The following is a 25,314-nucleotide window of genomic DNA, read 5'->3' as shown; positions in this document are numbered from 1 at the left end:
GTACGTGTCCTGCGTCCCCGATGCTTTAAAAGTAAACAACAACAGTAAACTTAATAGATGCATTCTGGTGATACAACCTATTACTTTCCCCAAAAAGGCCCCACTGAGACCAACAGATCCATGTTGAAATCATAGAAACAGTGGCATTGCGTGACTTTATTTCTCCTTGTCCAGAAACCATTGAGAGTGAAAACTGTGATTTGGATGTTATTATCATACTGCTGGTGATGTGTCAGTGTTTTTGTTCTGGCGCTCAGTAGATAAATACCTTATATGATTTACGTTAACAACAGAGCAGATATCTAGTGGTGTGTCCTGTATGTCTCTTACCTGTTTTTTTCTGAACTGAGTATTGAAATACGGTTCTGTCTGTGTTAAAATGGAGAGTTCTCTTGTGGTTTTTTCAGTTGTGTGTATGAATTTTCTTCCTCCAAGCGCTAAAAAGCATTTCTTAACTATTAAATGTATATCCGAGCAGTCTGGTGTAAACTTGCTGTAGGTAATAAAGCTGCTGAAACCATGGACAAAAGTCAGCGTGTCATCGGTGAGTGATGATTTATACACAGTAGTTTGCTTGGTGTCAGAAGTGGGAAGACTTTTAGCTTGATCTCTATCCAGTGGAGCAGCAGAAAACCCAGAGAGAGCATCTTTGCATTTCCTTGCTTGGGGAGAAAGTGGTAGCACTCAGAGTGACTCCTCCAACACCAACTCAGGGTGTGCAACAGGTGAAGCAAAGATGAGGTTTGATAACATGTTGTTGAGTTATTGCATAACTGATAATTACCAGTATTGGTTGGCATAGATTTAGAGGCTGAGCTTCCAGAATTCACCATACATGTTGTGGCTTGCTTAGATTTTAAGTTGTTGCATGACATTACGTAAGAGCTGGCATGCAATAGGCGTGTAACTTTGGAAACATCACAATAGTTCAGGAGTGGTTCAGGAGGTAGATCGCTCGTCTGCTAATCGGTGGGTGGTTGGTTTCATCCCTGGCACCTACAGTATACCTGTTGCAGTGTCCCTGTGAAAGATACTGAACCCCAAATAACTCCTGATAGCCATTGGTGTGTGAGTGTGTGTGAATGGTTATATTTTCTAATGAGCAGGTGGCAACATTTTATAAATATGTGTGTGTGTGAAGTGTTTTAATTGGTCGCTATGACTAGAAGGCGCTATAGACTAGCCTGTATGTGTAGAGTTTATTCCAAGTGCACATTTTATTATACTCACAGAGAGAAAAACATTGTCCTACATCTGACTGGTATCTTCTAGTATCTTTGGGAACTAGTTGATAACATGTTCCAGTGCTGTTAAGGATGGACAGTCATGGATCAAAGGTTTTAAGGGTTAAGTTGAACTTGCTTAGACTCATTTTGACATATTTTATCTTAAAAATGGTTTATATAGACTATTTAAACTATATTTAATGAACAAAACAAAGGGTGCTGTATACTGTATTTTATACTGTCTGAAATCCACTTGCTATAAACGGTACCTATCAATCCTAAGTTGGTTTTTAAATAGCTGAAAGCTAAGTTAGCTCATATGCAGAACCAAATCTGCCGATAATCAGTATGCAGCCATTTATTTTAGGGTTCTGCCAAATTAATAATGGACATTGGGTAATACAGTTTTGCTACTACATGACCATAATACAGGCAGATAAGATCACAGCCGCAACAGTTGCATTGTAAGTTACAAAGAATATGCTCTTCAGAGTGTGTCATGCAGCAGGCTTCAATTCACATGAAAAGATGAACTTTAGGGCTGTACAGTGTGGCATGTGCCATGCAAGAAAACTGTCTTATAATAATAATAATAATATATTTTAATTATGGGCACCTTTCAGGACACTTAAGGTCATCTTACAAAAAACAACAACAATAATATAGCATAAAAGCTCATGTCATATATGTCACCAGACAAAGTAAACAATATAAAGAAAAAAGCTACAAAAAAGTTAGCAACAGTGATTACACAGAATAAGTGAGTTTAAGAAGGTGTTTTAGGCGGGATTTGAAAATGGGGAGAGAGTCGATTGTGCTATAAATTAAATTGTAGCACACATACAGTTGTGCCGGGTGTGTGAGACAGAGCCACTTTTTTTTTTGAGGCGATGGCTTGTATGTGAGATGAGTCGATAGTGCATCTCTACTCTGCTTAGTATGTGTAGTCTATCATGCAACAGTGAGATGGCGCCTTAATGCAGGCGATAGATATGCTTATAAAAATGCAGCGCTATGATGATTATACCATTTCATAAAGTAATATATATATATATATATTTATAAAGTGGACCTGTCAATGCCCGTTCAACCTGCATTGGAACCGTCCAAATGAGTCAGCTGTCACTTTGCCAAGATGACAGACTACAGTGTAGTTTATGATACACACTTTACTGATAAACCAGCTTCATGACAAAACAAGTCTATCTCTCCCTCTCTCCCTCCACAGTAGTTTTAGCAATAAGTTCATTTATTTATTTATTTTTAAAATAATTTATGTTTTTAAATGTCTGCACTGCATTTTTTCAGTACTACATTAATTTAAAAGGTCATTTAAGAAATACTTTTTAAACTCAACTCAACAAAGAATTTGCATTGTCTCAAACTAAGTTGGCCTTACTTGATACTTTTCTTGTGCTACAATTTTGTAACTTTTGCTACAAAAACGGTCAACCTTTGTAGCACCAGTGCCATGTGCAAAGAAGTTAACATACAGCATTATACAATAAATTAAATAATTCTTAAGAAATGACCATTATGTATCAAAACTGATTTAAAAAATGTAGCATTTATCATTGCAAAGCCAAAGCGCAGTAACATTTTTTGGGTACATCTAAATTACGTGCTGGTGCACCCAAATGAAAAAGTTAGTGCACCTGTGCATTCAATGTAAAAAGTTAGTCTGGAGCCTTGTGTTTCAGTGACCCCCTCTGGTTACTAATAGACATTACTTGAATCTGATATCCAATGTACGGAGAACAAATGTGCCAACTTTTGAGTTAAAGACAAAGTTGACGTGTTCTGCTTTATTTTGTACATTGGGGTCCATGTAATTACAATGTTAGCCTTCAAATGTCCTTTTTTTTATAATTAAATTGTATTAAATTTTTGGGAAAATTAGAAATGGATTGAGAATGCCAAATAAAAACAAAAACAAACAGGCAGGTAAACTAACAGGTATAAATGTCATTTTTTTATTGAAAAAACAATGACAAGTTGAAAAGGATAACTTTAAGTGAATAAGATATGCAACATAATGGATTTTACAACACTGCGCTCAGTTTATTTTCTAAATGACACACCAATCATGTATTTGTGACCTAATGGATAGAAACCTTCAATGATGGGGTGGCAGTATATATCCAACCTAAAAAAACACAGCTCAAAAGATGGCGATTTTTTTGTTGTTTTGTTTGCTCATCATAACAGCTGTGTCAGGGGGAGATTGGTGCCACATATTTTAAAATGTTTAGATAGATTTTAACTTTGTAGACATATAGGTATATCTGACTTAATTCTAGTTTTGTTAATTGTGGGACATATTGAAATGTATGTTACAGAAAAGACAAAAGTATGCTTATATCTTGTATGAGTTAGAAAGAGTAGTTTTGCCCCTTTTTCAATTACATTTTAGTCATTTATAGATGAAATAGTCTTGTTATTCCAAGACAGTGCAACCAGCAAAAAATGTTTAGTGTATGACTGTTCATGCATTCGTACATTGTGGTTTATATGCTTGTAGCAGGATTTAGGGACTAATTTTAACTTCATTTTTTCGAAACAAAAGTTTAGAAAAAAATGACTAATAAATCTACCTTTTACCTTGTAAGAAATCTATAATTAGTTGTTAATGTCTGTGCAGAGGTGAGTGGTAGTGTTTATAAATATTGCAGAAAAAAATAAAATGTGACAATATTCAGTGAACCCTTTATTTCACACCTCTATCAAACACAATTCAAAAAATGAGACTTAAAACATATGGTATACAGGGTTTTTTCATTTGCCTTTGTTACATGTCATATCATTATCATATGTGTACACATTGTTTTTCGCATCTATTTTTAAATAATACTAAACATGAAAGCTAATGTTCAACTATTTTTTCAATTGTTTTAAGTTTTTATACTTTGAACACATTCACATTTATGTTTAGCTAATACTGTATCAGCTCAAAGAGTGGCACGTCAATCTTTTTTGTTATTGGTGAAGATGGAATCAAAGGTTGATCTCAAGCTTTCTACCCTTAACTTTTACATAAGACCTGTAGTGAGCAGGAGCCTGCTGCAGATAGTCAGTAACAGTGTTGTAAAATTGATTCACTGCAAATCTGAAAAGATCCAGAATGTAATTAATGCTGCCATTTACAGACTCATTGTCCACAGCTGTATTTGCATACTTGATGATTTTTTTCATTAAGCTTACATGCTTGTCGTAGAAAGCATTGATGTAGAAGGCAATCACATCAAGGGATTCAGACTTTAGCTTGTTGTCAATGAAGTCCTGTGCCTTTTCAACAAGGAATTTTAAGGTGTCACCCAGTTTCTCAAGGAACAAGTCAAGCCTCTCCAGGTGCTTCAAAATATCTCTAATATGATTAGGCATTGTCTTAACCCAGTCCCTAATCTTGTCCATTACTTTGGCTCCAGCCATGACATCACCAATGGGCATTGTGACCTGAATTTTTCTGATCATACCAAGCATGGCATTGAAAGAATATTCTGCATTAACAGCCACCAGGTGCATTGCCTTCTTTACCATAGTAGTAATGCTGGTGGTCAGCCTATTGAGCACCTCAATGAGAGGGGTCATCTCTTCAGAGCCTGGTAGTTTGACCTGGGTCTCCCTCAAGACCTTGATGGCATCATCCAGGAAGACCTGAACAGTCCTTTGGTACTGAGCAACAGTGTTCCTAAAGAGAATGGACACCTGGCTCAGATGTGGGGCATGGTTGTTTGCAATGTTGTAGGCCTCCTCAGTATAGTAAATTATATTATTCTTCAGCTGAGTGGTGGGTTTGAACAATTGGTATTTCTCAGCAAAGCTAGAAAAACAAGAGATGATGGCAGGAAGTCTTTCCTGTAGCCCATTGAGCATTACTTCGGGAGCATCCATGTTGATGACCATCTTTAAATTGATTTTATCAGCATCCTTTGCAGAAGCTCTGATGGTGAGGACATCAACATCCTTCCCAGGATCAGACTGTGTTACAGAAAAAAAACAAAATGAGATCTTGAAGTCTTGGTCATTGTAAATATGCAAATATAATAGAAGTATTAGATTCTTACAGCATAACGCCCGTAAAGCCTGGCATTCATCTGAGACGGGATCCTTCCATGGAGCTGAAGACCCAGAAAGCCAGTAGATGGGATAGAAATTGTGGCGCTGATTCCATCTTTGCGGACAGCGTAACGCAAGTTCACATCAGTGAAGGCAGGGCTGTTTATGTCCACATTCATTGTGAGACGAGAGTCACTGTAGAGACAAGCAGGAATGTGTCAAATCTCTGTAGTAAAGAAGGAAACTAAGAAACAACTATTTAACAGAAAACAATCAAATATCTTTCATTATATGGTGTCTTCTCTTGGGATATGCAAAAAGGGTGTGTTGTGGGGAGAAATAAGTCAAATAACAACTGTAAAATCCAGAAGATAGCACACAATGCACATTTAAAGTGTTACCTCAGTGTATGGGAAAGAATCTGTTGAATGTCCACTGTCAGATCAGTATGAGTGAAGACCGCCTTCCCAGTAAGGCTTACGCCAGCATCTTCAAAGGTTATAGTAATGGAAGCTGTTGAAGCACATTGACTTTGGTTAAATTAAATACAAAACTGATTATGCTTTTATTAAAGATTAAAAAGTTATATGCTCTGACAAAAAACAACTTACAGTCCAGGTCATATTCCAAGAAGACAATGACAGAGGTGGCAGAGGACTTGAAGGTGACTTTGAAGACAGGAAGATTGCCCTCTAGGTCAGCTGACATGTCTGTGGTGTACAATGGGCTGACTAACTTGCCGTTGTAAGAGATCTTCTGCTTGGCAGCTGTCACATCAGCAACAGCTTTCTCAAAGATGGTGAAGTCACCCAGGCTGCTTGGCTGAGACATATCAATCTCAATGTCAGCTGTCAAGGAAGAGGTTGGTGCAAGATCCATGGTGGCCTGGATAACATGCCTCCCCTTGGTGCTGAAATCAAACAAGTTTGCTTCATTGTTTTCAGTATACTTCAGCACTACATACACGCGGCTCAGGGAAGCTTCAACAGCAAGATTCTCATTTACATCCATGCCAATGACTTTGGTGGTGCCTCGGTTAAGCTTGGCATCAGCAGTGACCTTGGAGGTGGAGCGGAGGCCATCATTATTCAGGTACAGATTAACTTCATTATCCAGGGTTCCCAGAAGTATATAGTCTTCAAGCACTGTGCCATCCATGTTGGCCTTAGTAAGAGACTCCATGGAAACATCCTCAAAGGTTCCCTCCATCTTCAGACGGTGTTCTGCGTCAGCCTTCCCAACAGCCTTGATCACAGGGATGTTGAAATCAGCCTTCATCCTCAAGGTGGACTCAGCATTTGGTTTGGTTTTGGTGTCTGCAACCAAATTTTGGTTTGCCTCCAGGTTGAGTATGGGCAGGGCAATCTTTGCAACCGTAGCCACAGAGATAGCAGTTTCAAAAGTCTCAGTGCTCATGCTGAGGGTGCTGCCATGAGTGCCCTCAATGTGCTGATTTTCAAGCGACAGGGAATTAGCCAACTTGATTCCTCTCTTGGTGGTCAGACTGGTGGTGCCATCAAGTTTTGCTTTTAGACCCTCAAACACAGAGGCTGTGGTAGCTCCCAGACGGAACACAAGATCATCCTCAGCATACAAACCAGCATTGACATTCAGATTAATGATGGCAGACTTGACGGACAGCTCTGTGATCAGGTTACCCACGGAGGGAATCTGGATCAGGCCCATAACGTCAATAAGGGGGGCAGCCTGGCTTTTCTGGTAAACAATCTTGGCGTCCATATTCACTGTCTGCTCAGTGGTTGTTAAAATGTGCTTCAGCCCAGTTTGGTCATACAAATCAAGATCACTAATAGCTGGGGTACGTAAGTTAACAAATGGTATATACATCTCAGGAATGCTCATGGGCCTAGTCAGGAAATCAAGGTTTGCTTCTCCTTCTACAGCAGCAAGGATGGCAGCCTCTCTCTGATTGTTGTCTACAGTTAAGTTCAAGAACAGATTGTACTGATTAAGACGGGCCAAAGCTACAGTGTTAATATGTTGTCTGTCATGCCTGAGGGTTGCAGAGTAATCATTCTGCAAGTCAAATTTGGCTGTAAGGGCATCATTAACATTGACCTTGGTGTTTCCCTTATTCTGAAAGCTGAACACAACCCCTTTGGGACAGATAGAAACATCGATTTCACTGTTAAGGGCTCCATTGACAATACCGATTAAATCTGTGCTTTGGGTTGCCTTGAGCTCAAGCTTCATGTCATGCAGATTGGCATTTACTGATCCCACTAAAAGGTTGTTTTTGATTGTTGGGCCTTCTGCTTCAGAGCGAATATCAAACTTGAAATAACTAAAGATGACAGTGTCAGCACTCAGAGTCTGTTTCATCTTCAGAAGGACTGTATCTGTGTCGCTAATAAAGGTCATCTTGACTGTACTTGGACTGACAGTGACTTCCAGGTCACTCTTGTGGGTATTGCCATGAGAGTTGAATGTGGTAGTACCCTGATTTCCAACAGTTATTTTAATAGAGGTACCTTCCTGGTGGACCACAGCTTTTTGAGTTACAGATGTCTCACCAGTGAACCTCATGATGGGGAGGTTGAGTGCATGGTTATAGGAAGTGTCAAAGGTGGCAGATAAACCGCCCTTCGTAGTTAAGAAAGCCTCATTTGAAAGCTCAGCTTTGTAAGGTGCTGTGGTGGCCTTCACTATAGTCTTGGCCTGAGCTGAGAAATCATAACATTTCACAGATGCCTGGTGGTCCAACACAAGAAAATCGTGAGTGAATTTAAGGGTCTCGGCAGCAATCACACGATATGCCTGGGGAGCAGCAATACGAGCAGTGGAATACAGGTTGAAGTTAAGGATTTCAAAACTGAGAGATGTTCCTTGGGAAGTTAGAAAAGCTGTCAGCTGAGGAGTATCATCTACATCAAGAGAGGTTTGTACTTCAGCTGCATTCCTGATAGTGTAGATGGGGGAGTTGACTTTTATCTCAAAACTCAGTTTACCAAATCCTGGAATCATAATTTCACTAGGAATGACTGGCAACTTAAATGTTGGGAGTTCGAGAGTCTTAAGAAGTTTCTCAGCTGGAACAGGAGGAAGCATGGGAAAGTAGAACTCAGGTACAGTTATCTCAGGGAGTGTAAATTGGGGCAGAGAAAGAAGGTCGCCCATGGTCAGGTCACCAAATGAAGCACCCATATTAAACATTGTCATCTCAAAGTTGAGAATGTAATCAATCAAGTTGATGATTCTCTGTTTAATGTCATTGGCTGAGATAGTGGTGGCTTGCACAGTGTGGAAGCCCAAGACTGTGAACTCAGGGATGTCCAGCTGTGGCGGGATTTCAAACTGGTAAAGCCTATCCATGCTGAACTTCATGGAAGGAACAACAAGATCAGTTAGAGGAATGGTGAAGGATGGCATGTCCAACTCTGCTTTTTTCAGTCCAGTAATTAGCCCCTCAATGATCTGTAATATCTCACTGAAAATCTTTTGCTGAGGTGCCATGTCCTTGAGGATCTCAACCATATTGGTGAACTTATCAGTAGCAGTAGTTATGAGCTCAGTATAGCAATTCCTTGTCAACTGCAGATAAGAGGTAATTCCAGCATTGATATCTAGTTTTGTAATTTCCTGCTTTATAATTTCAGCAAATCCCTTTAGATTTGTTAATACAACCTGGTCAAGGATATTGTTGATATATTCTATAAATTCCGCTATTTTAATTTCTCTTAATTGTTCTACAAAACCCCTAACTGAGGATATGACCAAGTTGGCAAAATTTCTTGCAGCCTCGAGTTTTTGAGGGATTTCAAGAGACCCTATAAGGTCATTCGCATAAGCAGTAAACTTTACGGTCATTTGATTGATGTGATCCAAAACGTCATTGTAATCAAGTGAATTCAATTTCTGCTCAAGAATGCCAATATATAAATTCCACTGTGAAATTATATCCTTAATCTCAGTTGTTTTCAAGTAGTTGGTAGCACTGTGGAAGACCTCCATGAATTTGGCAAGAAAATCTGCATCCTTTACCATCTTTGTAACAGCCCTGAAGGTTTCCTCAATTCTGAACTGCTCGATGAGCTCTGCAACCTTTTCCAAGACAGCCTGAACCTTTTTGTCAACCTCAAACTTTACAATAAACTCTCTTAGCTTGGCAGAGAGTGTGTTGATTTTACCTAGAATATCAAGGTCCTGGATCATTTCCCTAATGTAATCTGTTAAATCACTAAAAATCTCTGTGGGAATCTGATTCAGTAGTTCCACAATGTGAGTTTTGAAGTTGATCGATGAAATGTACTCCTTCAGCCTGGCCACAAATTTCTCTACATCGAAGGTCTCAACTATTTGTTTCATATCAGTCATGAATGTCTGTAATTTAGCCATGATTTCATACTTGGAATCAATGTCACCCAGAAATGCAATGCTGCTGCCCTCCAGTTTTTCCAGGTCAATCTGCTGGATCATCTCCCTCACTATATCAATTACATATACAATCATAGCCTGGATGTCATACTCCTCATTAATGGCATTCAGCAGTTCCTGGATCTTTTGAATTAAGGTTTCAGGGAAGTTGCCACTAACAGTAATCTCTTTCAGCAGATCAGCAAAATGCTCGATGTAAACAGTGAGCTCAGCCAGCAGTTTCTCAACAGAAAACTTCAGATTTCTCAAAGAGGCTTCCACATCCTCCAAGGAGATGACATAGTTTTGGGTAAAATCATTGAGGTTCTGTTTCAGCTTAATAAGGTTGTTTTCTAGATTCAGTTTAGTATAAAAGTCCCTTACATATTGACAGAAATCCTCAAGTTTGGTCCTAATGTCATTGTTGTCAATATAGTCTTGCAGTGTCTTTGCGGCATGCACAACAAGCACCTTGATGCTTTCCAAGAAAGCAGAAATACTTTCAATTATAGGAAACTGAATTATGTGAGTATTTGTGCTCTTGTCATACTTGAGGAAGCCAGAGATGGTAAATTCCTGGTTCTCTGTCGAGTCTATGTTGAGGATGTTTGTGAAAATGCTGCCAGAAACCTCAATTCCAGTTCTCTCTGCAGTGTTGTAAATACTCATCTCCTGATCGAAATTGTGGTTATTCAATTTAACCTTTGTTTTAAAGCTGGACTTTTGTTCTGGGAGTGACAGAACAGTATCCATCTGGTTATTAAACCTGGTCTCAAATGCAAAACCATTTTCCAGCTGCTGGTTTACGGATGCTCTGCATTCATGTGAGCTAGCAAAAGCCAGGGGTTGGGCTCTCAGGAGGAACTTGCCATAGAGCTGGGCACTGTGCTTTCCATACATGGTCATGTCTCCATCAGCATTGAAAATGGCATCAAGGTTGAAATCAAAAGGTACAATGCTGCAGCGAATGGTGTGGTCAAAGCGCATTGGCTGTGAGTTGAAGCGTGCATCATTGGTGATCCTGGCAGCAAGACCAATAACTTCAAGCTCGGTGTTGTGGCTCATGTGAGTTCCAAAGAGTTTTCCAGTTGTGCTGCACTTTGCATTTGCTGTCATGTCAGCATAATTGACCTGATAAGTGTGCTTGATCTCTTCCTCACCATAAATGGCTTTCAGGCTTCCAGTCAGGTCCATCTTGTAAAGCTCTGCCTGCAGCTGAGCCTCATTAATGAAGTTAGCCGCCAGAAGTTTCAGGTTGTTATTGACATTTGCAGTGGCAGTGTAGGGTTTTACATCAAGGGTGATATCATGGTCATAAGAGGCATACTTACTGGCAGTGGCTTCAGCCTTTGACTTGAAGTCAAGACCAGAGAGAGTAATGGTCAGAGTGTTGGTATTATCAATCTTGATGTCACGCACTGCAGCCTTGTTGGTAATGGATAGAGTAGCCTGTGAAGCATCAAGCCCAGCACTGAAAGTGTTTTCCAGGGACAGGGGGCTCTGGAGGGTGGTTGTACCACTTGTGGTCAAACCGTCCTTGTTCATTTCCAGAGTAGCCTTGTGAGTGACCTCATTCTCAAGGAGCTTAATGTTGGCATTGCTGTTTACAGCCAGACCATTGACATCAAGAGAGGCACTCAGCAGAGAGTAAACACGGTTTTCAGAGTGGTCTGCATTTGTTTCTATTCTCATGACAACTTCACCAGCACCAGCAGAGGCTTCAGCCAGGTTGCGGATCTTCATGCCAAGAGCGAGGGCATTGGCATCACATTTCAGAGACAGCTTGCTGTCTTTGAAGGAAAGCTCAACAACATGGGATAAGGTGTTTTCAAAGGCATTGGTGTTTGACACAACTGAGAATTCTCCATTGGCCAGAGTTGCTGCAATTGTGTTTTCGGCTTTTACAATGGTTGAGTCCACCTTGACAATAGAATCAATCTTTGCTTCTCTCATGGGTGGGAAGATGGAAACCGACTGGGTTGAAATGGTCTTGCCATACACGGGTCCAGCCCTGACCATTCCCTCGAAGTTGCTGTCAGCAGAGATTTCCTCAGTGTTGATTCCAGTCATGCCAGTGTGCTCTAGTGCAATATTGAGACCAAATGGGCTAGTGGCTTCAATCTTGCTGCTGGATTTCAAATTAATTTTGTCTGTGATGGTTGCATCCTCAACAATACTAATACTGGCATCAAGGAATTTATGAGTCAAAGAGCTTTTCAGCTGGGCCTTGATGGAGTCAGTGGTGGCCACCATTCCAGAGCCTAAATTAAACACAAAAGAAGTAAAGATGAATCATAACAGAAAATTAGAAAGTGTGATTACTTTTTGTGAAAACTTTTACATTCATTTGTTGGTATACCTTATAGAAATACAGTATCTACAGTCCAGTAGTTAAGTGTGGTTTTAGCATAAAATACTGTACCATTGTAACTACAATCAAGTCAAATTGTTTTACATCAGTGGCAGTTGGTAACCGTAACAGAAAACTGCATCACGAGAAGTGAAAGACAATGTCAACTGTGAATAAAGGATATAACATAACATTCTTATATCATCATTGATATTTCATATGTAATACCTTCAATCTTTATTGAGAGGATGTCGAGTGGGGAGGTTCCTTTCACATCAAACTTAGCTGAGTAGCTTGGTGTCTCCACAACATCTTTGCCGGCGGCCATTGAGGCCTCCATGTCATAAAGGTTACTCTTCATCTGAGTTGAAACTTCAGCTTTGCCAAAAAGAGGAATGGACAGTGTAAGGCTCTCAAGGAAAACAAGCTCAGGGATGGGAATTTCCATGGAGGCAATCTCCAGTCCGAAGTGGGGAAGAGACAAGCTGGGTGTGGTTAAAGCTGGTGGGAAGTTAAGCTCCTCCGTTGACTTTCCTCCAAGAGGAAGAGGGACAGCAATGGTGAAGCGCTCATCGTTGAAGTGGTAGACGGCCTTTGCCTCACTGTTATAAAAACAAAAGTAAAATCCATAAATATTTTAGAGAAATGTAATAATTTAAACATTTAGCTCAGAGTTTTTTGTACTTACGTATTCAGGAACAGTATTTCTGGCAGGGAAATCTCAGGCATATCGGGTACTCTGAAGTTCTGAATGTAAGGGATATCCACGCCATACTTGTCCATGTAGTTGTTTGCTGCCTAAGAAAACACCAAGCAGGGTTTTTTCCATGCTCCACAATGTTTTGCCAAAGAAAATGTTAAGAATTGTTGAATCCAAGATTCATACCTCTCCAAACTTCTTGAAGATGTGACGCATTTTCATGTCGGTTTCTCCCACCTTCATGTCAAGAAGCTGGTTGCCATACATATCAATCATATCAGCCTGTGGCCAGCTGGATGTGTCAGTGTTAACATCAGACTTGAACTCAACCTCAATCTTGCTGACATCTGCAATGATAGAGAACAATCAATTGAATCCTAAAACATGAGGAAATCTTTCTGACATTGTACCATATTTTGGGTCCTAAATTTTATCCACAAAACCAAAGTTTACATACACCTGTCCAATAAGTCAGCAACTATTAAATGAAATGTCATGTAATATTTTTTAGATAGAGTAACTAGAAATCACATTACCGTATTTCATTGTGATTTTCTGCTCAGAGGTGACAGTCATGGCCTTGATTTCACTCTTAAGCTCCAATTCCAAGTCTTCATCACGTTTCATGTTAGCTGTGACGGTGGCATCAGCATTGATTGAGGGGACAAGGAGTTGGACTTGCAGCATCCCTTCCTTCATGGCTTTCAGACTGAAAAATGTACCGAGAAGTTAGCATGCTCTCATTGATGAGGGTGAAATGAATGTTTTATTATGAGGACTTTTGGTAGATTTCTTACTTGGCACGGCCAACCAGAGAGAGCTGAGGGACGTTCTTGTTTATCAAGTCAAGAGAGATGGAGTGAGTTCCTTTGCCCTTGGTATTTCCATCAACAACACCCAGTCTGAGTCCAGCCTCCACATCGTAGTCAGGGATCTCAATGTCAGCTGTGATGACATTCCTCCTTCTGTTATATTTCATGATTGCTCTGGCTTCAGTGGGTGCTGCACCTGTTGACCAACCAATAGGTTCTTATTGTTAAATCCACAAAAAACAGAACATTTCCAAATTGAACTAGTGAAAACTCAAAAAGGTTTTTTCCAATATTGTACATTACCTTCAGCCCTCAGAACAAACTTGACAGTGTCAACTTTCTGCCGGCCCTCTTCTCCCTCCTTGAGGAGCTCGTAGGCAAGAATGGCTGTGTATTCAGTGACTTCACCAGTGGGGTGGAGCTCCACAGCAAATCTGTGAAGATATTTCAATTAATAGGCCAATATTGCAAAGTAATCTTATTTTAAACGACAATCATATGTTGGTAGAAAATCTCACTCACTTGCTGTCTCCGGTGAAGGGGAAGTAGGGAGCGGTCTCCTGAGAGTAAGCATCAATGTACTGCAGAGCAGTGCAGTATTTCATTCCAGTGAAGAAGGGAGTGCACTCGCTGACATCAACCTTGTCCATCACCATAGGGGGGATGGTCTTCACCTCAGATCCAGTCACTGCCACCAGGGTGTTTCTAAATTTCAAATGTAGAAAAGTTAAAATGCAATTTTGGCTGTTTTAATCTAAATGTAGAAAAGTTGACATTGTTGCAAAGTCATAAGATCCTCAAAAGTATTTGTATGAGGTAAGGATTATAGAAAGAAAAAAATGTAGCACTACAAACAAGGCTCTCTTCAACCTTGTTAGATAACATTGTTTTGTTTTTACTTCGGCTTACGTCATTTTGATGAGCTTGATAGGATTAACTGGAGCAGGGATGGTCAGCTTGACATTGTCACGATCCATGGAGATCTTGGCACTGAGACCACTTTCATGGAATAAGGTGGTGTGCATCTCCAATCCAGAGTTGACATATTCAGGGATGTGGGAGCCAATCTGAGTTACAAACTCAATGCCAGCTGAAGGCATGAAGGTCACCTCACTCTGCATGGACAAAAAGGTGAAATTTGGAGTTGTGTTGATGGCTTTATTATTTAAAGTTATTGGTGTCACTTAAACACATTTTTTAAAAATTACCATATCACGGGCAATCTGAAGTCCACCCTTGATGCCAGGGGTGAAGGTACCAGACAGTGCAATCCTCAGAGGCACACCAGTGACAGTGGGCAGGAAGAATTCATTGTCCATGAAGATGTAGTGGGCAAAGATGGTGTTATCAGCCTTGGTCATCAGTGCCTTCATGATCTTTGACAAAAAAGATACATAGGACATTTAAATAATAATCATAATTTCTAAGTTACAATGATTTTTTTTTATGTCAGTGATGCTTTTTAAAGAAACAACTTCCTTACATCAGTTGGGAACATCTTGAACATGCTGTCAATCATCATGGCAGCAGAGTATGCCATCTCCTCCATTTCGTTGGTCCTCAAATATCCCAGCTCATTTCCCAAAAGCCTCAAATAAACCATTGCCTCTGGGGACTCTGCTGTCTTCATTTCCCTGACCAGTTTGTTGAGGTTGCGTCCGATCTCCCTCATCAAGTTCTGGGAAGCCTGGACATAGAAGTGCATGCTCTAATACAATTTTTTTCCCTTCTGGAAAAGTGATCATCATTATTACAGTTGTTTTAATCATGTGTACAAAACAGATCGGTTTGAATACCTGTCTCTTCATCCTGTTGTTCTTCAGAGCAGGGAGGATGTTCTGCAGGATCTCATTGACTTTGAGTGGCATGTTGTCGGAGACAAAGTACATTGTCTTCAGGGCAGTGTCAGGGAAGAAGCCATTCTTTCCAAACAAGGCTTCAATGGTTGGCTCAAATCCTTTTCCTTCCATACCAATCTGTGAAGGTGACACATTTTAACTGTCACAACTTAGCTTATGAAAAACTTGTCTTAACGTTCAAATCTTGTCAAAACAGTTAAAAATGTTTACCTCCATCATGTCGATGTCATAGCCAAATGCCCTCAGAGTCATGTCAAGCATGGCCTCTTTGGGCAGGTAGCTGGTTCCCTCAAAGATCATGTTGCCCTCCACAGATCCAAGCCTGTAGTTGCGAGAGAACTTGGTGGGGTCCATGGTGGGTCCGATCTCATTACCCTGCAGGGCATCACGAATCTTCTGTTTCAGTCTATCAAAAAGACAAATATTGTAGTTTAAAATCAGATTGTATTCAAACTGGGACACCAACTCACTATGTAGTGAAACAACAAATTTAAGAAACAAAAATTAAAAGCTGTGACTGCTTTTTTCACTCACTCTTGGGTCTCTGGCTCAGTTGAGGACAAGATGTTGGTAATGTGGGAGATCACAAAGCTCTTGACTTGTTTGTCCTGCTCATTGGGCAAGGCATTAGCCAGCTGGGCCAATTCAGTGGACTTGGGGTCCTTCATAAGAACCAGATAGGCAGCAATGCGCTTTTGCATGGGGCTGGCGCTATCCAAAAGCACTTGCATGAGAACCTCTCTGCCCTGTGACCATTAAATAATGATAAAATGAGTAACCAGTAGAGGTGATTCCTTCAATGATGTGTCAAAGCTTTGAAATAATTTGACTTGCCTCCTCGGGGACGGGAGTCAGCCTGAACACTTGGATGGCAGCCTGCTGCACAGCTGGGGAAGCTGCAGGTTGGTTCACACACTGGATCACAGCAGATCTGAGTGCGGGACCAGCAGATACCAGAGCTGGAGCCATGTTGCCAATAACCTAGAATCAAAGGATGCTTTAATATTGTGCTCATTGCATTTTGCTTTCATTTAAATGTTGATCTGTAGGGAAGGCTACCCACTCTCAGTGTCATGAAAGTGTTTTCCTTGTCACCAGAACAGTCACCCAACTGGGCAGCCATGAACTCAGCAACAGAGAAAATCTCAGGGATCAGTTTTTCCTGAGTTTTGTAAAACCTGTTGAAGAAAAAAACACATTACGAATTTAAAGCCCATGTCTCATTTTACAGAAATAGGGAAAATATCTGCTGAAATATTATTCAGATATGCAATGTTAACTTTGCTCACCTCTTGACAACATTGCTCAGGGCATACATGATGGGCTTGCTGGGCTTGTATTTGGCCATCTCAAGCATGTCATTGATCAAGAGGGCAGAGGGATTTGACACGAGTCCCAAAGCAAAAACACTGGCATCAACCTCGAGCGAGGAGCTGTCGAAAGTCCTGAGGATCTGCATGATTGCACTGCTGCATTCAGGAGTTCCACATTGGACCAGAACCTGGTAGGTCAGGACACGGGACACTGCAAGAGCCTCTGGAATGGCGGGACTCAGGGTCTCAGTCTTCATTCCACGGACCATGGTGACAAGCTTGTGGAAGAGGTTGGCCCTCCTCTCACCCTCGGTCTTGGGCAGAGTGGCCAGTTCTCTCAGGAGGTTCAGAGCTGCATCTTTATCCTGGACAGCGCTCCTGTCCTCAACAATGTCCATGTGAAGACCCTTGACAATATCACCTATGATACACAAGTAAAAGGTTGAAATAAGTTACTCATATCTTACTTGCATTTTAAAGTAGAAAAGTGCAGTAAGTCGAGTGCAGATCTCCGCCAGTGTGTCTCTGGGGGCATGGGTATGAGGAATAGGAAGTACAAAATTGGCTGAGTGTCCAGCCTGTATGCATGACAATTGTGCAACAAAGAAGAGTTTATTTTCACTTAATTGTCCCTTCTGGCTCCCTTCCAGTGAAGTTGCTGGTAAAGAAACAGGGATTTATTCATCTCTTATCAGGCATACCTTGAGTGAATCAAACCATATTGGGTATGATTCAAAGTATGACCAAAATTTTCTACAGATGTCAGTTTTTGAAAGCAGTAAAGGCCAAAATGTGGTCTTAAACAGACTAAACAAGGTTTGTTTTTAGGCTAGCATATTGCTGGTTGTGGCTTTTGCTGCGTGATTAGTAGTTGTCTATCACTTGTGACCCCTAACGTACAGTAAGAGGAGTGAGAAGTCAGCAGGCAATGATGGTATAAAACACCCAATCCAAAACTGTGAATCACCATAACCATGAAAGGACTGTGGCCATTCATACATACGATGTGAACAAAAGATTTTAGTTTGATGAGTCCAGTGTACAAGATTAGCAATGGACAGACAGATGCACACATGCACAAACTCAACTGAATGCACAATTCCCTCCAGTCTTATGCCTGGCAGAAATAAGATTTTGCCTTAATTTAAAAGGAGAGATAAAGGGAGGAGCTTACTGTGGTCAAAGATTCTGTTGTTGCAAGTTGAAACCTCAACCAGAGTCAGTTCTTGTTTTGCAACATTGGTAACTCCGTATTCTCCCCTGTGGAAATAAAAAGCAAGGTTGAAAAGTACAGAAGAATCCCTGGACAAGATATATCAGTGTGTACACCTATATAATGGAGCACAGGTTGGAGTTGGACAAGGCTGGATTTACTTGTGAGAGAAGGGTATGAGGATGTGGTTCTCAGTGCAGGACCCAGAGGTCATGTGTTGTTTCTCATTGTCAAATTTGTAGTTGCAGGTCTGAGAGCTTCTGACCAGCTGGGCAAGAGGGTAGTGCTGAAAGAAAAAAAAGTCAGCTAATCTTAATTAATGATTTTAACAATAATGTGGATGCTAAGGGCACCATTGTTTGCTTTTTTTGCACTGCAGAGTGATTACATATTGGTCAAACAAAATTAGTGCAGCAGCGGTGCTTATTAGGAAAAATGTCATTTGTCAGCATTTCAAACAAGATCCACACATGTATTTCTTCGATGTCTTACCATGCCAGAGATAAGAGCCACAGGGCTGGTGTGATCTCTTATGGGGTTAAAGTTGTCACATTTGGACAGGTCCCTGGTGAGGCCGATGTCAGTTGCAATGTCCTCTCTAGCATTGATGTAATAACTGGTCTTGCACTTGCCATGGATAGTTGGCTGAAAGGGGCGTGGACAGACTTGGTTATCATTTCATTGCCATTGCATTCCTTTTAATTGTGTTTGAGAACATGAGGAAGTGAATTGTGTTTTTCATTTCATTTATTATTTAAGCATACTGTGTTAAGGAGACTTACCATGTCCTTATTCTTGTTTTCTTCCAGCAGAGGCACAGCCAGAGCAGAAATGATGCCCCTCTTGATGTTCAGGATTGTTGTTGTCTCACCGTCCTCAGGGTACAGTTTCACATCATACACCCCCTCAACCACAAACTTCAGAGGATATCTACAGAAAATGTTAGACGTTAACCATTAGGCACTGTAGCTAATGTGTGTCATTGCATTATACATGTTAATGCATATTAATGTGTATATGTGTATATCAGAAAGCTTTCAACGTACCTCTCCATTTCAGCAGCAAAGGCATCAGAGCTTGATGCAAGACCAAACACAGGTTTGTCCTCTGCGTCCATGTGGACCACATCACTCAGACTACAGCCAGTGGTGCGGACGATGAAACTACAAGTCTGAGGTACTTCAATTTCAACCTGTTTGAAAGATCATTTTAGCTGATAGATACAGCTCAGAAAGCAATGATGCACCTTGGATGGATTTGATAAAATGTAAAATGATTAATTCAGCCCTTGAAGCTGATACCTTGCAAGTGGCCTTGGGCCCATTCCTCAGATGTGAAGCACCTTCGATAGCATTCAAGGACTCAGCTTCGTACAAGTATTCATACTTGTGGTTGGCTTTGTACCTTTGGTTTACTGGTAGAGAATATAATGTTTTTTTCAATGAGATACCAGTGTGCTGCAAATATTGTGAGGAAGTACCATAACAATTCAGCTATGATTTGAAAGTGCTACATGGATAAGACATTGTGTAGTTTTGTACTACTGAAATTTACATCATGTTCCAGTTGTATAATTCATATATGAAAATTGTGGAACTTACTGAGGCAGTTTCCCTGCTCCTCTTGGCCATCTGTAAAGGCAATCAGAAGAAATATACATTTAAAACTTGTTTTTCTCCTGCAAGAAATCAATTTTACTTTAAACAGAAATAATAGAGTTCTTGCTTTGGTATGTTTGCTTTTATAATACTATATTATATTCCTGGTATCCACAATTAAAAGTGACATGATGTAAATTAAAAAATACTTACAAGCCAAGGTAAGTGTGGTTAGGAGCAATGAAAGACAGAGCTTTGAGTTCCCCATAATGGGCTCTCTGCAACTCTCCTTTGGGCTCCTTTGGTGAGTACTCAGACGAGACTAAGGGCTTTTATGTCCTCATCTACCTTTTATACTGAAAGTGTTCTGTATGGGGGGTAGGTGGGAATTGCATACAGTACTGTCCCAGTTCCAAAGTCCACACTATACGTACGTGTGGAGGGACAAAGGCAACTAGTTTCATAAGGCTTTTCCTAAATATGATTCCAAAGACTCAGAATCAGTCTTTTGGTATTAGAATGTGTAAACACACCCAAGTTGCCGTCTTCATAAAATAAGTAGTTACACAAAAAGAGGGGTTTATCTAAAATATAACAAGATTTCATATGCATCAGTGCTGATGGCTCTTAGTCCAGAGTAAAAACCACTAGATTGAGCTTAGTTTTTTTAGTGAAATACATGTATAATATAATAAATAACAAAATAAGAAAAATAAATGAATAACAATCATTCAAAGAAAGTACAAATTCAGATTGTCATATTATAGTGTGTTGTCTTGCTTCTTTGGCTAACATAAATGTATAGCTGTACATTTCTAATACTTTTTCAAAAGTCTCATTACAGTGTGTGCTAACGACACACCTTTGTATGGGTTTATATTAACACTGCATCTACATAAGCACATTTTATTCCACTATTAATTCATTTGCTTGAGATATCACACACTTTAATATTATGATTTCTGTAGATAAATCAATTGTTAAACATGTTGAAACCCTAATCCTAATCAAGCCAATAGTCAGCCAATATTAAAGATTTTAAACATTCACTTCATTTTCAGTTGCTCAATTTTATTTGGTGTGTAATCCTGAAAACCATAGATACACTGCGTAAGGTAAAATGCTTACTCAGAGGCATAACCCAGAAACTGTGGAATTATGCCCCTAAGTCACTGATAAGGAGCTGTAACACTGAACTTGAACAGGTTGTTCTCAAGCATCTTATGAAAGGAGCAGTGGACTACAGTCTCTATCTGCTGTGCAGACATACACCATGAAACGGTAAATTAGGTTTAACATTCCCTAAAGTAGTTATCTCTTTTAGATAAAAACATTTCAAAACAGTTCACACATAGGCCTAAACTGATGACTGAACTTAATGACACATTTGTTTTTGTTTGCTCTAACACTTAAAAAAATCAATCAATCACTCAAAAAGTTTTAACAAAAGCAAAAACAACACATGTTCAAAGTATTACTTAAATCAATCATTACAAAATGGGCAAGAATAAAAAAAAAAGTCCAGCAAACCCTGCTGCACTCTGCGCCTGAACATTTTAAATTTTTTTTTTAGATGCCCTGTTGAAATAATACTGCTGCTACTGTGTTAGTTTTAGCTCATGCTAACTGGGCAGACATTGAACTGACAGTGCTGCATCTGTGTAACAGCAGCGATAGAAGGTGGAGCACTTGGGATTGGCCAGACACTTATTTTTCCATACTTAAATGTTCAAACATGGATGGATAAAGAGAATGGGATACAGCATCAGAGGCAGGGCCGCGTTTATTTTGCATGACAGTTGCTCAGTGGCACATGAGGCCAAAAAAAATTGACTTCTGTTGAGAACAATGTTTCTTAATGCACAATTGCAAGGGATATAGATATTTCACCAACTACATTCCATAATTTCATCAAATTCATAGAAAACTTTGCACAGAAGGGAAAGGGCTGAAAACCAACACGGAATGGCCATGACCTTTGTATATGAGCGATGCAGATTCTCAGCCGAGAGAAAACGTAAATACACTTTATCCAACTTGTTGAGCCGTAATGTGTACTGAATGTGTCTGTGATGTTTTGTGGCTAATTTGCCCACAGTAACTATTTACTCCTGCAGTTTTTTCACAAAGTAGTGAATCTAGCACTGTACTGGTTTGTGAATAACTGAGCCTTTCGAGGATGCCCCTTTCAAATCCACTTATACCTTTGTTGAACCAGCCCCAACTTTTTTGGAATCTGGGTTGTACTAAGACTTTTGATTGTTATGACACAATATTGTGTTACCCCTCTGTTAAAACTAAAGCAGCTATGACACAATTGTTAGAGCTGATCATTGCCACTCTAGGTAATGCTTATGATTCCACCAGAAAAGTCCCAGAAGTGTCTCTACACTCTGCTCAGCTCGAGACACAAAGCTTTTTTCTTTTTGTAGTGTTTCAGGAAATTAAACAATGTTTTTTCATTTGTCTGGTTCTGGATATGGCACAATTAACATGCACCTCTTAATTGCTATTACCTATTGAGGACCCAAAACTGTAGTAACCAGTTATCACACATCTTACACTGAGATATAAAAAAACACATGATCAAAATGATTTACAATCATAATATATGCAGTATATATATATGTATACTGCATATATATATACTGTATTTAAGGAAAATGATACTTTTATTTCTACACTTTTCTTAGAGCTCTGAGGATGTATTATATAAAAAGAAAATATTCATGTACATAAAAATGTTATCAATAAGGCCTTTAACCCTCTATGGTACGCACTATGATCCCAGTTGGTAAAAAAATGTTTGGGGTGTTTTTTTTGTCTTAAAATAGACCAAGTAAACATAATGAAGAGACATTTTCAAAAAATATTATTTTTTTAGTAGTTTTTAGGGTTCGTTGCCATATGGCAACACCGTACCATAATGGAAAGTAATGAAAACATGAGAGTTTTGTTTAAAATTGTATGTAACATTTATTTTAAAACTCATGTTATAGTATAAACAATCCCCAGTGGCCTGAACAGGCGTCAAGTAAAGTGTTACCCATTTTACACTCTCTTACTGGTAATACCTGTCACTTCACTTTCATCCTCACTGTCCTCCCTCTCCTCACTGTCTCCATTGCCCTCACTGTCTCTGTCCTCACTGTCCCCACTGTCCTCATTCTCTGGCTCATAATCTTCATCGGTCTCACTGTCTTCATCACTCTCACTCTGTGTTTCCAGCAGCTCATTTTCCTCGTCACTGAATTCTTTGTCATCTTCACTATCATCTAGTGGGAGGGCTAGTTCAGCCTTTTTCCGCGATGTACCATAAAAAAAATTTGCATTCATTCTGTAAATGGAAGAAAGATGTGTCAAATATCATCATATGCAATGTGGAAAGGACTCACAAAGTGCATTATTATAGTTTATAGACTATAGAAGATCAGTGTACACCAATGCAATTGCAAAGTAGGCCTATATACAAAATGTTATCAACATGCCAGGCTAGCAATCCATAATGGTACGGTGTTGCCATATGGCAACGTACACATTTTTAACATTTTCTATTATTTATTGATCGACTACAGTGCAAGAAACTACATGATAATGAACTTAACTAACCTATTGTTGAGTGTATATTTTTTTTCCCGTTGAAAAACTTCAAAAAAACACTTTTTTTGTTGAATTTTTAGGCGTCAAATGGTGAGGCTCCTCCCGTCGTTGATGTCTGCAGAAAAGAAAATGGCCTATAGAAAGTAATGTGACAAATTTAAACACTGCTATTGGTTTACTTAGAACCCCACCTCTTTTTTAATGCATTGCATCATAACTTAGGATGTATTATCTGTGTGTAGAAGGCTTAAAATGGGGTTGTTGCCATGTGGCAACGCTGTACCATAGAGGGTTAATGCTGCAGGGAAATATATTCTTAGTTTTTAATGCAGACACTGTATGTTCAGACACTTGAAAATAACCTACACTGCTTATAAACAAGGAAGACTCAAATAAATGTATGGTATGACTGCAATTATAATCATTTTGTCTTACTCACCTGGTAACTGTGAAAGCTGAAAATATCTAATCTAAGAAGGCTTATCTTGTCAAACTGTACAATGTCACTGCGTTTGGAAAATAGCAGTTGACACCACTAGATGGCAGTGAAAACAACGACCTGTGATCTGTCTGTGCTGTCTAAATCCTGGAAGGGCAACAGAATACTAAAAGGTGCCCTGTTTACTTTCCTTGTAAACAAACAAACAAAAAAAGTAATCTGTTTGTTCAGTGTAATTCACCAAAACTCACTGTGTGTATCCTTGAGGTCTAACAAACATATAGAATGTATTGTTGGAAGAACAGGTCCTTCTCACAGGCCGTCACTGTGATATAAACATAGATCCGTCATACAGTGTCAGAAACAGTTTTTGTGCATTAATCCTTCAACAGCACAACACCCCAGATATTTCTATAGGTAAAATGCATACTGTTTTTTAACATATTCATATCATCATTCACTGCCATCATAAATCATATAGATTGTTTATACTGTATAGAGACATGTAAATATTAATACATTATATATGATTAGTTTTGTTGTCCTTGTTCTTAGCTGTAGAGGTATAATGAAGAAAGCATTGTTAACATTATGTTTTCTAGTTTGTAGTCTTCGTCTTCCTTGCCTTTGCTGGTGCATTGCTGCATATCTCGACATGTTACCTTTACGTGTAGATCAGGAGAAGAGTGTGACACCATTCGTGTATTGCATAACCTGCATGCATGTGCATCCTTATATGTGCATGAGATCAACAAAACAGGTTCCAAAAAATATTACAATTTGTGATTTGGTTTATGTATTCCTCCCCTAGAAATCTCACCCCTTTTTGATAAAAAGGGTTATGACTTTATCTAATGACACAATGAATGTTTAATGATTAATAACTTTGATTTAATGATCTAGATCGGTCTTTAAGGAAGGTGATATTAATCCAAACAGGAACCCCAAGAGGGAGCTGAGAGAGGGTCTGGCCAGAGATCCAATGATTGTTACATTAGAATCAATCAGGATGCTTTAAATCAGTCATTGTGTTTTAATCTGTGATATGTAACTTGTAATATATGGCATAAAAAATGGATCTTTCTGCTGGTTCAAGTAATAGTGGGCCCCTTGACTGGATCACCAGACCATAACAGAGCTCACTAGCTTCCCTCATGTAGTACATTTCTGCAGTGTAGATAGATAGATATCTAGATAGATAGATATATGCATACCTACGTACAAGATTGTACTTTATTATTAATCCCAGCTGGAAATCCTACTGTTGTAGGAGTTTATCAACAAAGACTGACAAAGATAATTTGCAAAAAATATATAATACTTATCAACAACAGCTTAAATAGGGGAGAATTTTAGAGAGATTTTGCCATACATGCATGTGTATAGCTGTGCAGTGGCAGATAAGTAAAACTTGCGAAGTGGACTTGGTGGACGTTGTGCAAAGTTATTTTAAAGAAGGTAAACTGTAAGGTTGTATTGCATGGGTTGGCTAATTAAAAGATGCTAAAAATGTATGAGTCCTGGGTGAGAGTGTATGTATTAGTCTGTTGGAATAGACTGGCTGTACAGGGAGATGGCAGCAGGCAGGAAGGACCTCCTCTAGCGATCCTAGTCAGCAGAGCTGGATCATTCTCTTACTGAAAATATTCTACTTTGGCTGTTTGGTCATTTGCACAAATGGCCAACAAGTTTGGTCCACTTTTGCACGGATAGCTATGAAAATCTGTTTGGTTAGCCCCTGATTTTTCATTAGTTTGAGGATCCCTGAAGTTGT

General features: G+C 39.5%; 2 protein-coding genes across 2 annotated transcripts; both read right to left on the bottom strand.

The window, feature by feature from the left end:
- Positions 1-3,920: 3,920 nt before the first annotated feature.
- Positions 3,921-16,123, bottom strand: LOC121955925 (apolipoprotein B-100). The gene is made up of 17 exons (XM_088089449.1): positions 15,912-16,123; positions 15,588-15,783; positions 15,315-15,494; positions 15,002-15,205; positions 14,727-14,894; positions 14,428-14,633; positions 14,041-14,223; positions 13,822-13,952; positions 13,504-13,714; positions 13,243-13,415; positions 12,893-13,053; positions 12,695-12,804; positions 12,235-12,608; positions 5,894-11,917; positions 5,684-5,795; positions 5,291-5,477; positions 3,921-5,204 (listed from the first exon to the last, which is right to left on the bottom strand). The coding sequence occupies exons 1-17, from the start codon at positions 16,106-16,108 to the stop codon at positions 4,221-4,223; spliced, it is 9,801 nt and encodes a 3,266-aa protein (XP_087945575.1). The 5' UTR covers positions 16,109-16,123; the 3' UTR covers positions 3,921-4,220.
- A 61-nt stretch (positions 16,124-16,184) lies between these two features.
- LOC148186867 (apolipoprotein B-100-like) lies at positions 16,185-19,429 on the bottom strand. The gene is made up of 10 exons (XM_088089747.1): positions 19,417-19,429; positions 19,205-19,317; positions 18,950-19,095; positions 18,686-18,833; positions 18,396-18,548; positions 18,065-18,189; positions 17,865-17,950; positions 16,667-17,111; positions 16,441-16,555; positions 16,185-16,358 (listed from the first exon to the last, which is right to left on the bottom strand). The coding sequence occupies exons 1-10, from the start codon at positions 19,427-19,429 to the stop codon at positions 16,185-16,187; spliced, it is 1,518 nt and encodes a 505-aa protein (XP_087945873.1).
- Positions 19,430-25,314: the final 5,885 nt, after the last annotated feature.

This window comes from Plectropomus leopardus, chromosome 16, assembly GCF_026936395.1.
Source record: "Plectropomus leopardus strain MGB_pleo_1.0 chromosome 16, ASM2693639v1, whole genome shotgun sequence".
Lineage (NCBI taxonomy): Eukaryota > Metazoa > Chordata > Actinopteri > Perciformes > Serranidae > Plectropomus > Plectropomus leopardus.
The sequence above is the reverse complement of the archived record's forward strand: the minus strand, read 5'-3'. Positions and strand labels throughout refer to the sequence as shown.

Excerpts from the sequence above, each read along its gene's own strand:
- LOC121955925 (XM_088089449.1), bottom strand. The coding sequence starts at position 16,108 with ATGCAAGTGCTTTTGGATAGCGCCAGCCCCATGCAAAAGCGCATTGCT. Across the intron at positions 14,224-14,427 it reads ATCAAGCTCATCAAAATGAC|AAACACCCTGGTGGCAGTGA; the intron begins GTAAGCCGAAGT and ends TTTGAAATTTAG. Across the intron at positions 11,918-12,234 it reads CCTCTCAATAAAGATTGAAG|GCTCTGGAATGGTGGCCACC; the intron begins GTATTACATATG and ends TGTTTAATTTAG.
- LOC148186867 (XM_088089747.1), bottom strand. Across the intron at positions 18,190-18,395 it reads TGGCTCTTATCTCTGGCATG|CACTACCCTCTTGCCCAGCT; the intron begins GTAAGACATCGA and ends TTTTTCTTTCAG. Across the intron at positions 17,951-18,064 it reads CTCATACCCTTCTCTCACAA|GGGAGAATACGGAGTTACCA; the intron begins GTAAATCCAGCC and ends TTATTTCCACAG.